Genomic DNA, 13,696 nt, shown 5'->3' on the forward strand with positions numbered 1-13,696 from the left:
TAATTAATGTTATTTAATAACAGTAATAGGGCAAATGCAGCTTATGAATTCATGGGCAAGATTAATAAATGGGATCTGATCCTTGGGTAGGTACAGCTGAACTATTTATGAAGCATTTTAAGAGCTTCTCTAGAGGTGGTGAATCAGGGCTGATCTGCTTGGCTCCTTTAGTGAGCAACAGGAATTAAAAGTAAATAGAGATGTGAAATAGCCTTGTCTCCTTTTTATCATGCCCTTCCTCTAAACTTTACTTTTTAGTGCCAGAATTAAAATGCCTTTGTAGCAACGATTTTTGAAAAAAACTTTGTATGATACAGAACCTAACCTATTTGGGAACTGAAATTATTATTATTTTCTTATTGGCCATGGAGTTCTCCACCTCGGTAATCATGTACAAAAGGCAGCTTCCTGTCTTGACAGGTTTACAGTCTAGGTAATTACCTGTAAAAGAAATAACGAACAATGATTGCGGTAATGATTTCTCTTCTAAAAGGTAAAGCCTTTGGTGTTTCTGCTCATTCTGACATGCTCTCCAGCTTGCACAGTCCTACTGTGACCTGAAAATAGTATTTTTCTAAACAGAAAGTCTGCTGTCATTCTTGAGCAGGTATGAACAAGCCCGGGCTTACTAACAGTGTTATGTTACTGTGACGTAATATACTATTGAGCATTTGAACTGTGCTAAGTAGTGCGGCTTCAAGGTCTTACTACTTACTGCAAAGTTAAATGCTTTAGTTTAAAACCACCTTTGAGGTGAGAGGGGCCAACAGCAGGCACATGGGCACCTATGATGCTTCAGCTGTCAAGCAGTACCTTGCAAAACCGACTAACTCAGCTGCTTTTGACGGCATGCTCTTAATCCACAAGGGAAGAGGGTTAAGCGAAGGGCACTGACAGACAAGCTTTGGCTCAGCTTCAGGTGCAGGGACTGAAGACTACGTGGTGCTACTGCCCCCACAGTACAAACAGCAGAAAGAAAGACACATCAATGCGACTTCAGTCGGTGCTCGTGAAGTGGTTCACACTTAAATGCCAGGGCAAAGGGACAGAATTAAAAGGTAAGATAAGGCAACAACATAAGCCTGTCAGTGTCCATATAATTATATTATCCTATATTTGGCATAACTCAAATACACAGACATGCATATACGTATACATACCATACACACTATTAGCTACTGTGCAGTAACACGCTTGGCAGCGTGAAGTTGAGGAGTGTGAGTGTTGCCCCTGTTGGAACCTGAAGCACCAGTTTGAACCCAGCTGCAAACATCCCACAGTGAAGTTACAAAAGAAAATGAGAATGATGAAAGCAACGGCACGGTTTTTTATAGGTAAGCGAAAATGGATTGTCAAGGGCTGCAGTGCTACAGCAGAAGAAAAATCATATTTCTAAAGAAGTCAGAGAGTTGGGAGAAGTGTTTTTTTTGGTAGATGGTTACAGTCAGAGGGTAACGCACTCAGAACCAGGCTCTTCTCTGAGAAATACCATTCACAGGTAAAAGAAAGTTTTTAATAAGTCTGTTCGCCCAGAGGACAAGGAAAGTACTAATTTGGTCAGCTCTGAATCACAGCTCGACAAAATGAAAAATAGATCACTCTTCAAGCAGAGATACCAGAATAACTTGGCAGGTGGTTATATAGCCAAAAGTAGCAGTGTATGCCGTACAGTGCTTTGCAAAATGCGTGGTTTGAAAATCGGTGAGGACAGTGCAGCAAGGGATGGAAGTGCAGCGTGAGCAAGCACTGACCTCTAGTGGACATACAAGCCTAGAATTGGCAAAGATAGTTGAATTCAAAATAGAAACGTCATGTGGACAGTTATCCCAAGGCTTGTGCTTGGCAACTCTGCAAGCTACAGTCAGCATAGTTTTAGACTTGACTGTTGGACAGAACTATTAGGTAGCTCTCACTGTCTGTGTGTCAGGAACTGTCATGTTTATTGCAATGTCTAGAGGCAAATTTTATATGGCCAAAAGAAAACTGCACACTTAGAATTTGCTTAACAAGACAGGTAAGTCAACTATCAGTCAGTAAAATTAACTTATGGTAGATTAACTGAGGCTAAATTCACTCCCCTTTTTAAATATTTATTAAATAACTGGCCACTGTTGAGACTGTCTCAATGGACGTTAGCAGAGCACCAATAGTTTAAAGAAAAAAATCCTAAGGAAATATGTCATATCATATTAAGAGTACTAGTCCTACTTTTTCTAAAATAAAAAATACAGAATAGTGACAGTTCATAGATTTTCAATGTCTGCACCAAAGGAGCTTGCTTGCGTCTCACTTTCAAGTTATTTTCCATAGGACAAGTCCTGTAAGTGTTTTGAAGGTCTTCTTTAGACTAATCTAGAGAAGAAAAACAATCCTAGGCACATGATTCCGTAAGGCTAACCTTCAGCTGAAACTACCGAAGTTGAGTGTTCTCAAACAGTTAACGTGCAATACAGGCTTCCCTTCCTATATCAGCAATGTCATACTTGACTTCATTCAGAAGTCTCATCCAGAAGCTAATGAACACTTTGGGGTTTTGTGCTTTCACCACCTTAAGACAGCGAGGTTTTGGGATATATCTGGTCAAGAAGGCAAGACAACAGGAGCTTGAATCTGGTCTTGCAGAAGGGCTTTGTCACTGGTGTGGGTTGTCCTTGTTTGCTTTAGACCCTGTCTCACACCAGAATTACTGGCCCCACACCCTACACATTTCTTCTTGCCTCAGAACGGCAGGGAAGGGAAGAAGCAAGAGAATCTCAAGACCTGTGAATTCCCTATTGCAAGTCTGTGAAAGGAAGGAGGAAGAACTATGAGGAGAGCAGGATGCCAGGAAATACACCAGACTTGTTGTCTGAATACTATTCAAGAGTAAAAGACACTATCTCAGTCTTTGATTGATATGAAGCCAATCTGTGTCCCGAAGTTAGTGCCATCACGAAAGTGAGAGTAAAATTTATCAGGGTGGCATGCAGTACAGAAAGTGATATTTTGGTTCTGGTCTGTGACAGAATCATCTTGGATGTTCTCAGGAAGAATCCCACCGCTCTCAAGAAGAATCCTTAAAGAAAGAAAGAGAAACAGAAAATAATATCTTTTTTGTACATCCTTATATTCCTTAATCATTCAGACAGCACCTCAAGTACCAGCTGCGCAAACTGTGCCAATATTGTATTTGGGACTTCTACCTGCTTTTGGGGTTTGTTTTTTTTTTTTTCCAGTATTAGGCTAAAATGATTGCTTTTCTGCAACCAATCAAACCACATTTAGTTTGAACATTTGTCTGTAATCCACAAACTAAAAGTATAACAGTAAAATTATAAAAGGTGTAACAGTTTCAATTATTATTGAAACCCAGCAAAGGTGAGCAGATAACGTTCATTCAAAGGCATAATTTGTTGATCTGCAAAGTACTAGAGAATACTTTAAGATGGTGAGGACCCTCACCATAATAATGTTGGATAATAAAATATCAATATAGTTATTGATAACTAATGTGGAAATAGCCTTTTGATTTTTTGTGCTGAGTTTACTCAATACAAAAAACAAAGTGTACGCCATAGAAATGCACTCAGTAGGCTTACCGTGTTGCTCTCCTAATATCAATATAAGGAGTTGCAGAGTCAAATAGTCTCACACACTTTGGATCAATTCTGTGAAATTCTTCAGCTGATCCGTGAGGAAGTTTGTAGCAGCAAGGACCTACAGATGGGCCCAGCACCACAAGGATATCTTTTATGTTACAGCCATATTCAGATACCATAGCATTTACTGTGGCCATAGAAACTCCTAACAATGTGCCTTTCCATCCTGTAAGAAATGAGAGGTTGAAAAAAATTGTATGAATAGTCTTTTTAATTTTATAGTAGCTAAAATACATGCTGTTATTAAAGGTACAAATGAATAGATATATTTATATCTAAAAATAAATCATTATATCTAATAATAAATAATTGTTTTCAAAAAAAACCCCAACCCAACACAATAACACCTGCCAGTTTGCTGATATCTTCATTTTGTGGAGATGGAAGCTAGAGAGAAGGGTTTAGATTAGGATTCCAGAATTCCCTCTTCCCAGTGTCCTGGTTTGGGCAATCAGAGCATCTGTGCTTGAAACATTTAAGTGGGAATATGACAACAGAAATATGTTACAGTTAGAAGTGTATTTTTATAATATGCTAAAAATGTTTTTAGTGTTATTTTAGAAAAAATAAAGGCTCAAGCTAGAGGCATTGTTTGGAATAGAGAGAAGAAAGCCAAACTTTGCGCGTCAGCATTGTTGGAACAGATAGAAGAAAGCCCAGCTTGGAGATCTGATATCTCAGTTGGAGTCCCAGGAAGTCTGCGTTGCACTGGGAGCGCGTCATAATCAAAGGATAGGATATGCTAATAACTTCTCTTCTGGTTTTCTACATCCAAAGACTGAGATGACTTTTATTTGTATACATAGCAACATGTGTTCAAGTTAAACTGAACTGAGGTGGGGTTGGACAGGAAGGAAAGGATTTAGGATTTAGGAAAAGATAATTGGAAGCCTAGCAAGGAATGTGATGCGGGAATGAAGGCCAAAACGTGGGAGATGGAAGGTAGGAGTTCAGGCTAGAGCCGGGACATATGCTTGGAGAAGGCAGTGGTGTGGGTTGAGGGAACAGTGTGGTGTGCCAGGGACTAGATAACTGAAGAGGCAGGAGAGAAAGGAGCAACTACACATTTAAATATTTTCCAATAATTAGGTTTGAACACTTACTATGTAAAACTCTTAAAGCTTTCAAGAGAGGATAAAATTATCTCCATCCCTTCTCCCCATTAAAAAACACAACATTCCCCTCTCCTCCCAGACAGACATGCCACAATTCTCATTCCTCTCACTTTCTCTAACCTAAGCTTGCTAGGCATGGGGCTCGGGGGCACAACAACTTTATTGAAGGAAAGTCAAACTTTTGATCATCTTATGACAACTCACATATTTAAATTTATTTTGGCTTATTTATTGAATCCATAAAGAATTTTACGTATTAGGTGGTATTCACAAGTTCTAGGCAGAGGTGAAGCTTCCTACCATATGAAGGAGTGTACAAGCATGAAGGCTGAGGAGAAACTCTCAGCTGTGCCTTCTCCTTGACCTCATAAATACACACTTTTTTATAAAATTAAACAGCCCCAGCAGGAAAATCTCACCAGAGGATACATATTCTAGCCTAACAGTTGGAACATCTTCTGAAGTCAGACATAACCCAGGTTGCGCTAACCATCCCTGCTTCAGTTTTATTCTCATTTGGTTTGAGTCAGAAAAACATTTCTTCTGATCCAAAATGACTGTTGCAGGCATTGGCTTTATAGCCATTTTTTACACTTGAAGTTAGAGCACAAAAAAAAAAAATTGGTTTTGTCTACCAGATCAGAAAAATAAATGTATAAATACACACATAATTATTACAGTTATATAAGAAATAGCTTGGGAAACAAACTATTCTCAAGAATAATCTTGTTTTGGCAGGATACAAACTTGACAGGTCAGGGTCTGTATTTTTATGTGATCTTGCATTTGTTTATTCTTGCTCCGTGCTCCTTTGCTAATTTGTAATCCTGAATCCAAAACTCACTTTCCAGTGTTCTCCTAGCTATTTTGACCTCCACGATTCAAAATTCCTACCAGAATGAGCAGCACCGCAGGCTTTTCTGACAGGATCAGCAAACAGCACAGGTATGCAATCAGCCCCTGGAGCTGCTATCGTAACACCTTTCTGATTCGTAACTATTCCATCATAGCTGTCAGGCTCTGTCTTTCCCATAATACACACAGCATTAGCATGATCAATCTGTCAAGACAAAACCAGAACATGGACAGTCATACAGCAGCAAAAGAAACCAGTTCTGACTAATGCAACAATTTTTCTTTGGCATGAAAGACTCTTTTGCACCAACTGCTTATGCATGGAAATCAGGCACTCCCTTGTTCAAATGCTGTGCAGATGTATCAGTCAAAAGCCACCATTGAAGTGGTGGTGTATTTTTCTTTTAAGAGAAACTGCTCTGATCATTTCTCTGATTATTCTACACTGTGGTAAGTTAGATGTTAGAACATACTTGGAAGAAACAGTGCTTCTTCTCCAGATAGGGCCAAAGGGCTGATAGTTTGAATGGCTATTCTGACAGATAAACTGCCAGCATAAATGTTTTAATTGTCCTGCTTCTCACAAGTTCTTGCTAAGAAAGATAAGAATAATGCCTACAGTTTTAGCCAGTGATACACAAAAGACGACCTGATCTGTTTACATAAATCCGTTGTTTGATAAGATACCTTGACTCTGTGAAAAGTCTCTGGGTTAAATCCTGCAGCTTTAGCTAGCCTGCGGAGATTTTCTTTAACAACAACTTGTGGGTCCCTCCGCTTGGAACTGCTGAAGAGATTGCAGGAGCTTAGATTTGGTATGTAGGAGATGCCACCTGTCCTTGTGGTGAAGCCATGTAGGAAGATATCATCTGGCAAGGCAAAACAGACAACAAACAACTGCTTTTAACACCAGACCAGTCCAGATATAATCAGAGTTGAGATTCAAAGTCTCTTTTATCCTTTCAAAGTCCCCGTCAAAAATTTGAAGCAGAATGAAGGCAAAGATCGCTTTAAGTAACTCATGCTCCTTTCAGGCTCTGGATCATTTCAGATATATTTTAAAGGAAAGACTGTTCCAAATTTTTGCAGTAGCAAACCTCTCATCTGTCCTGAATCCTCTGAACCATGAGACCCCATAATCACACTGCTGGAGAGACATGCTGCAGTAAACAGGTCATGCCAGGGCAGGGACACCAGAGACATCAGTCTGATTAACCGGGCATGCGTTAGGCCGCAGACCAGGAGAAACTCCTGTCCTGCCTTTCCAGAAGATAAAGGTAACTCTCAAAGTGTGTAATTCCCACACAGAGGGGAGGAGATTTCACTGTCTGCAGTAATGCTGTCACTAAACTTAGGCCCTCTGTCCTCCAATCATGCCCCAGGCCTGGAGGAGACTTGCCAGTCTTTTGCTGTATCTCTGTTGACACTTCCCCCCTCTCATAGACATGAGATACTATTGCAACATCATATAGAGTTATTTGTTGCCTGAAGACATTTACAAATTTTACCCATTTTGCAATTACTTTGAAGAAGTATGCTTGGGAACATTCTCTGTAAAATCCATTAGCCAGAATTCTCCTTACCTGGGATGAGGGAAGATCTGAGGATGGTGAGCTCCCCTTTCAGGCTCGGCAGGCTTTCCAAGTACGTCTGAATCTCGCTTTGGATGAGCGCCACGTCCTGTGTAGGAAGTGTTTGCTCTGCATTCTGAGGTTCAGCTATCTGTAGGTTTTCACAGTCAGATGCCACCTGTAAATCCTCAAATTCAAACTGGTAGACTGATGTAAAGAGATGGTCTGTATATACTTTCATTAAGGCTTTTCTTAAGGTAGGGAGAATAACTTTAATGATGCTTAGGTCTTTTTCATCCAGTCTTTGTTTGATGGTGTACAAAGCAGCAGCTGTAGTCAGAGCACGTACAACCTCCAGCCTTTTCTTCAGACTCTGAAAACCCCTCAGAGCTGGGAGCATGGACTCTTGTTCACTGTCCCTTTCATTCCCCTGCCTCTGGCGACACATGATATATACAAAAGGAGCAGGGATGGAAGAGCATTTCTCAATCGTTTCTAGCATGTTACGTAGTAATCCTTGGACGTTGTTCTGCAAGTTGGCTGGTAGGCTGAACAGATCTATCAGTACTGCTTCCACCATATTCTAGGATAAAGATTCCTACAACTGCCAAGCAGTCAGTAACAAAACATGAAAAACACACAAAAAGGCAAGACAGCGTCATTATTCCAAGCACAGAATTATGTTTTAAGGCAATGCATTCAGTGATGCGGTGCAGAGAAGGTGGTGTAGCAGTAATTACTGTCTTAGGATTTCCTCACTGCATCAAAAGAAATTGCAGCAACAGAAAAGCAGTGGAAATGGGAATTATGTATTTATTTAAGTATTTAGGTGTTTCCCTACCACCCCGCCTACCTCAGGTTTTTCCCAGGTCAGGGATGTTAGAAGGTTACTACGTAACATGAGATTCATTGAGTCAATTAACCCACATTAGCCTAATGGATCTTCTTGACCTCTGACTGTTGGGGCCTTCTCCAGCTCCTATGAGGGGAACCAAATACGGAGGTCCCTCAACTTGCTGGGACTGGAGGAGGATCTGTAACAATTTTTTTGGAGGCATTTTACACACATCATTGAGGTGGAGCTCATCTCTGCTACGCCTCCTGGCAGCAGGGGTGCTGGGCTGTGATCACGACGTCTTTCCCACAAGTCTTCTCAAGACTTTTTGCACTTCTCCCTTTTGGTTACCAAAAGTGTTGACTTGGTAATTCCTGACTTCTATGTGGAGGGGCACATGATCAGTATAGTTCTTTTCAACACACACAGGAACTCAGCAGAGGTTACTGAAACTTTGCCTAGTCATGCAAGAAGTACTCAGAACTAAATGAAAATATACTGTGCACAGCCTGCCTCAGCTTTTCACTATGGTAGCTGCACTCTTTGCTCTGAAATTCAGACATGTTAAGCTTATCCAAAATCATCCTGTAGTTCACAGCTTGTCTTGTGGCCCATGGTGTAATTTGAGTTTCAGTGGGGCTTTTTTGGTGTTTTGGTTTTTTTTTTTCCGTTTTCTGGATGTTGTTGATCCAAGCTCAGCCAGGCTGCCTACCTGTGGAAACTTGTCCATCCGTCTCTTCCTCTCTCTGTTGCTGTGAAAGCCTATTTTACATATCCTCTAGGAACTGCCTTGTTTGCTTTTCTCTATCTCTGAAGATTTTTCAGTTTCCAGTGCAAGTCTCCAGAGGTCTGGAACAAAAGACTAGGTCCTTTTGCTTTGGGAACCTTGAACAGACAGCTGAATAGACAGATTGCATGACTCAGCACTGTGCTTGATCTAGGAGGAATACATGCAGCTTTATCATCAGTTGTAAGACCCCGTAATCATTTGGAGTATTCCTTAATGCCACCATTTATTTTTACACAGTAACAAATCATGCATGAATATTAATTCCTTTGCAAGAAAATTAATATCTTGGCAGGAACAAAGGACTTGAGAATCTTTTAAGTCTTTGAAATCAATGCTCTGCTACCAGAACTGACCATATCAGATAATGCCTGGCACTATTTTCCTACCCTGAACCCTCACTCTCCTGTTACTATGTGCATGCTCTGGCTTCACAGCACTTCATTATCCTGCAGAAATCCTGCTTCTGAGTGTACTACAGGCCTACCACTATGATGGACTTCGTGTCCTCCTTGGCATTTTATGGTTGACAATGGTTTCCCACAGTTCCTACACTCAAATGAGAGGTCAAAGACCTTTCTGGTTTAATGGAAATTTATTCAGAGTAGGTTTTATAGAAAACATTCTGTATTTTCTTTATTGTTCTTTCCCCCAGACTGGAAGAAAAATAATCCTGACTGAAAATGGTGTTTTCCTTTCTGCGAGTTGAACACTTACAAAGACTCATTAGTGACTATCAAAACAGGTGAACTAAAAGTATCAAAATGTGACAGCAGATAAAAGTATCTGCCAAGGAATTTATGACTCTTGATTTTGCTCAAAGTATTATTTACACACAGCTGATAACAGACTTCAGAGAACACAGCTTGCTGAGAAAATAGTGTCAAAACAGACTCATGTCAAAGACCATGACTTGGGAAATCAGGGTATTTCCTTCCCTACCCTGGCACTCTCTGTGGGAGGCCTGTAAGAATATGACGTGATCCCAATCTAGGTATAGCAAATAGCCCCGGCAAAGACAGTACAACAGAGGTGTGTAGTAGAAAACAGATTATTGCTCCACTTGAGATTATATCACTAGTGGAAGGTAAGTAGAGTTCATTGCTGTCCTCATAATTCCCAGAAAAATACCACCAAAGAAGGGGTAGAAGGAAAGTGTGGAGGGAGAGGTAATTGCCTACATTGTAATTAAGTTGTGTGTGTATCGCAAGAAGTCCACACGGACAATTATTGAGATGTACACAAATGAACAATGGGGTTGATTCACCCTCATATCCTTCCAGTTTTGCATCAGAGTCCTACTGAGGTCAGTGGTATGAGAAGTAAATTTGCTTACAGTCATAATAAAATTTTTTTACTGCTTTCTAAGCCCCCCCCAAACAAAACCCTTCTCAAAATACAGGCTTGCCAAGCACAGCAACGTTTTAGCTTATGAGAAATGCATTCATGGTTACTCAGGTTTTAAGCAATATGCTCTATAGTCCCGGTCCATAGAAAATCTCACTGCACGTAACTGCAACAGGAAAGATTAAGTGTATTTATTAAGGAGTTGCTCATTTCAGTACACAATGCAAGGCAAATACTTGCACAAACTTGAAGCCAAGGCCACCCACTTAGCTGTTTTGCTCACTCTCTGAAATTCTGTCAGTACAAACATTTGGAAGGTAAAAAGATTCTCTTGCACAGACATCAGGAAAAAGAAAATCAAAGAAAATGATAGATAATGAGAAGAGAGGAGAGGTGAGGAGGTTAACAAGAATGAAAAGGAGAAAGGCAAAGTGAATACAAGAAAGAAACAATGAAGGAAATAAAACGAAGCTGCAGAGAAGAGGCAGCTCAGGGTAGAAAAAGATTGAAAAAGCAACTTTTGAAAACCCCAGAAATCTAATTCTAAAAGCTCACTGTTGGTCAAGACAAGATTGCTGGCAATTTCCTGCACCTTTGAATCCTACTGGTCACTTCATCTTCTTACAGAAACTCAGAGAACTGACATCATTTTGGGAAAACTAAAAAGGCAAGAAATATTTAACCGCCAGAGTCTGTCAGAGAGATGCCCAGAGAAAGAAAAAAGGTCATTAAAGCAGCCCAAATGAACAAGGATAAGAACACATCTGTAATAAAATGTCAACAACAGCAAAGACAAAAACAGGGGGAAAAAAAGAAATACGTAAAAGCCTCTTAAACTGGATTAAAATAAAGCATTCTGCCTCTCTTAACTTAGGGGTATTTAGGCAAGGTTGAAGAAACAGAAATCAGCACTTAAAATGAAAATATTGAAGTACATGCAGTTTTCATAAACAAACTCAAAGTTTAAAACACAGGAGTTTACTTACACAGGTAGACAATCCTTTTAAACTCTTGCGAGCTATCATCTGATATAAACACACATTACCAGCTTTATATATCTCACTTCTCACTGTCAGTATTGCAGCTGATTTGTATAAGATGGAAATTCCTATTCTAGGTAAGATTGGAGTGGGAACTTGTATTTCTTCTTTACGATGAGACCCTGCTTTGTTGCTGTCAGTATCCACAGGAAATAACAAACTGTACTGAGAGGCACCTACATGATTAAGTGCCTGGGTAGCATTAAACCCGGAAGCAGTGTTAACCCTGCCATGTAACTTGCCGCCGTAATCATATGTTCCAATGCATCAGCTTTGCACAATCTCAAACAGATTCAAAAATGTACAGCATAGCGAAACAGAACAAGAACACAAAGTTTAAGGAAAACCTGTGCAGACTGAAGGAGTTTTTCTGAGCTGTAACTGCACTTTCCAGTGAAGAATTTGGCAATCAGTCAAGAAAAAGTATATTCAGAAGGACCTGGATAGAGAGGTTACGAGAGGCCAGTCTTCAGGGCCACAGGCCTGAAATGAGAATGACAGTTTCTCCTCAGAGCAGTCAGAAATTTTGCAGAGCTCTGTAAAAAAAGTCTGAAAAGTCTGACAGGAATATGCAAAGGTCAAAAGGCAAGTGGAAAAACTGGGGATTTATATCAGGGTTTGCCCAAGAATCATATGATAAATACATTTTCTCAACTGTGCTAAAATCAGTCACGACAGATGAGTATGACAACTAAAGGACAAGAAAAAAAAGTAATTTTTTTGTTAACAGAGGAATTAATAAAACCAGATTTCCTGTGAACTGCTTTCCTATGTCCCCCGTTCCTCCATTCCCTTCAGCTCCAGTAAAGCTACGTTTCTGCCAGGTCCTAACACACCTTGGGAGTTCCTCACCATTTTGCCTCCTGCTTTTCCTTTCAGCATACCGTGGGCAGAGGGATGAGCGCTGAATCCTCCTGGCTCTCCTTCCCAAAGGGAACCCATGCAGGTATCTTGTCCTTCCCCACTCAGGCACCTATCTTCATGAAGTCTGCAGAAATAAGTTATCTGTGAGACTTTCAACCCCTCTGTCAAATGTGTCTGAACTACGTCAGTAAAAATTAACAGGGGGACTTGATGGAGAGAGACTAACACAACCATTTTCTTTGCTTTAACCAGACTAAGAAAAAATAATTACTGAAGTTATTTTTTGGTGCAGAATGCTGAGAAATTATAAGGAAAAGGTCTGAAAATATCCAGGATACAAAACAGTATTGAAAAATGACAAATTGATATTATGTCTCCAGCTCAAGTATTACATTCAGTGTCTGCCATTTCAAAAAAGGGATGACATATGCAGAGATGAGCAATTAAATTATAAATATTGCGGGATTTAGGGTTAAAGTTCCTTAACCTGGAGTTCAGAGGAATACAAGTGGGCACAAGACAAGTTTGTGGCTATAAAACGGTGCAGAGCAGGAGAAACTGGGCCACGTTTTTTCTTCCTCATAACCCAAACAGTGCTCAGCATAACTTATGTTCTCTGCAGCATACATCAAACGCTAACAGATTATGACAGAAAATGCAGTTTAATACAACTCGGGGAACTTATAACGGGGAAAAAAGCTAAGCAAAGTTGCCTCAGCCACAGGGGAAGCCGGGCCGCACTACCGCCATGGGACCCGCCGCGAAGCACCCACTCATTTCTGGCAGGACGAGTTGTTCCTTCCTTTTATCCTCCGCCTCCTGACGGGGACAGCCCCCCCTTCCCCGGCCCTCGGTGCCCCTTCGCTCCCCTCACGCCGCCTCTGCCGCTCGCCTTCCCTCGCCCAAGCTCTCCGACGCTCCCTAAGCCCCGCACGCCGCGCCGCGGGGCCGGCCCTTGGCCGACGCTCCCTCGCCGTCGCCGAGGGCCGCGCGCGCCGCCGTTTGGGCGGGAAGGGGCGGGGCGACCGTTACAGACCCTTCTGTGAGGGGGTGCGAGCGTGCGGGGGGAGGGGCGGCTCTGCTCGCCGTCTTCCTTCCCATCGCCCAGCGGCGGCCGCGCTGGGAGCCAGAGGAGGTGGCCTCGTCGTGCCAGGGCGCCTGGCTGTGCTCTGCTGGCGTTTCAGCGCCTTTGAGGGTTTGAGACTGTGTGCCGCAGGGGCAGCCCTGCTTGGCGTTGGGGGGTGCGGGGTGCCTGAGCGGGCTATGAGGGGAGAAGTGAGGGGTCCCAGGAAAAGCGCTGCAACAGCCCTAAACATTGATAGATGCGGTTTCCTGGTCAGGACTGCCAACCTGCAGGCACAGTTCGTGGGCCATCTGAGTGCCATTTAATATGTTGGGCCTGAAGATGCACCTGGCGCTAGACTTGCTGCATTTTCTTGAGAGTTTGATGTCACTTTATATAACAATAAAGATTTTCTTCATTAACTTATGCTATCTGAAGTGATACAAAAAAAAGTACTATTTTCTAATCACTGGGGAGCAGACCTTTACAGTGATACTAGTTTGTGACTTTCAACATGACAGCTTTCCCCACGTTGTTTATCTTACATTAAGGATAGTGTAATAGTAGGCAGTTGCAGTATT

At 41.5% G+C, this 13,696-nt stretch overlaps 1 protein-coding gene across 2 annotated transcripts; it reads right to left on the reverse strand.

Annotated features, from left to right (window-relative positions):
- Positions 1 to 1,089: 1,089 nt before the first annotated feature.
- LACC1 (laccase domain containing 1) lies at positions 1,090 to 13,016 on the reverse strand. 2 transcript variants are annotated; one of them, XM_075087446.1, is made up of 8 exons: positions 12,826 to 13,016; positions 12,073 to 12,176; positions 8,727 to 8,912; positions 7,192 to 7,783; positions 6,296 to 6,477; positions 5,648 to 5,813; positions 3,579 to 3,804; positions 1,090 to 3,055 (listed from the first exon to the last, which is right to left on the reverse strand). In XM_075087446.1, exons 4-8 carry the CDS (start codon positions 7,757 to 7,759, stop codon positions 2,881 to 2,883), a joined length of 1,317 nt encoding a protein of 438 aa, XP_074943547.1. In that variant the 5' UTR covers positions 7,760 to 7,783; positions 8,727 to 8,912; positions 12,073 to 12,176; positions 12,826 to 13,016; the 3' UTR covers positions 1,090 to 2,880. The 2 variants fall into 2 exon arrangements, with proteins under 2 accessions (XP_074943547.1, XP_074943541.1); XM_075087440.1 differs by lacking the exons at positions 8,727 to 8,912; positions 12,073 to 12,176; positions 12,826 to 13,016 and adding an exon at positions 11,135 to 11,355.
- Between the last annotated feature and the right edge of the window lie 680 nt (positions 13,017 to 13,696).

Source organism: Phalacrocorax aristotelis, chromosome 1, assembly GCF_949628215.1.
Source record: "Phalacrocorax aristotelis chromosome 1, bGulAri2.1, whole genome shotgun sequence".
NCBI lineage: Eukaryota > Metazoa > Chordata > Aves > Suliformes > Phalacrocoracidae > Phalacrocorax > Phalacrocorax aristotelis.

What these genes read in the sequence shown, in the direction of transcription:
- LACC1 (XM_075087446.1), bottom strand. Translation starts at nt 7,759, where the DNA reads ATGGTGGAAGCAGTACTGATAGATCTGTTCAGCCTACCAGCCAACTTG. An exon ending in CAGATCTTCCCTCATCCCAG is followed by an intron (nt 6,478 to 7,191) that starts GTAAGGAGAATT and finishes TTGCCTTGCCAG; the next exon opens with ATGATATCTTCCTACATGGC. An exon ending in AGACTTTTCACAGAGTCAAG is followed by an intron (nt 5,814 to 6,295) that starts GTATCTTATCAA and finishes TTGTCTTGACAG; the next exon opens with ATTGATCATGCTAATGCTGT.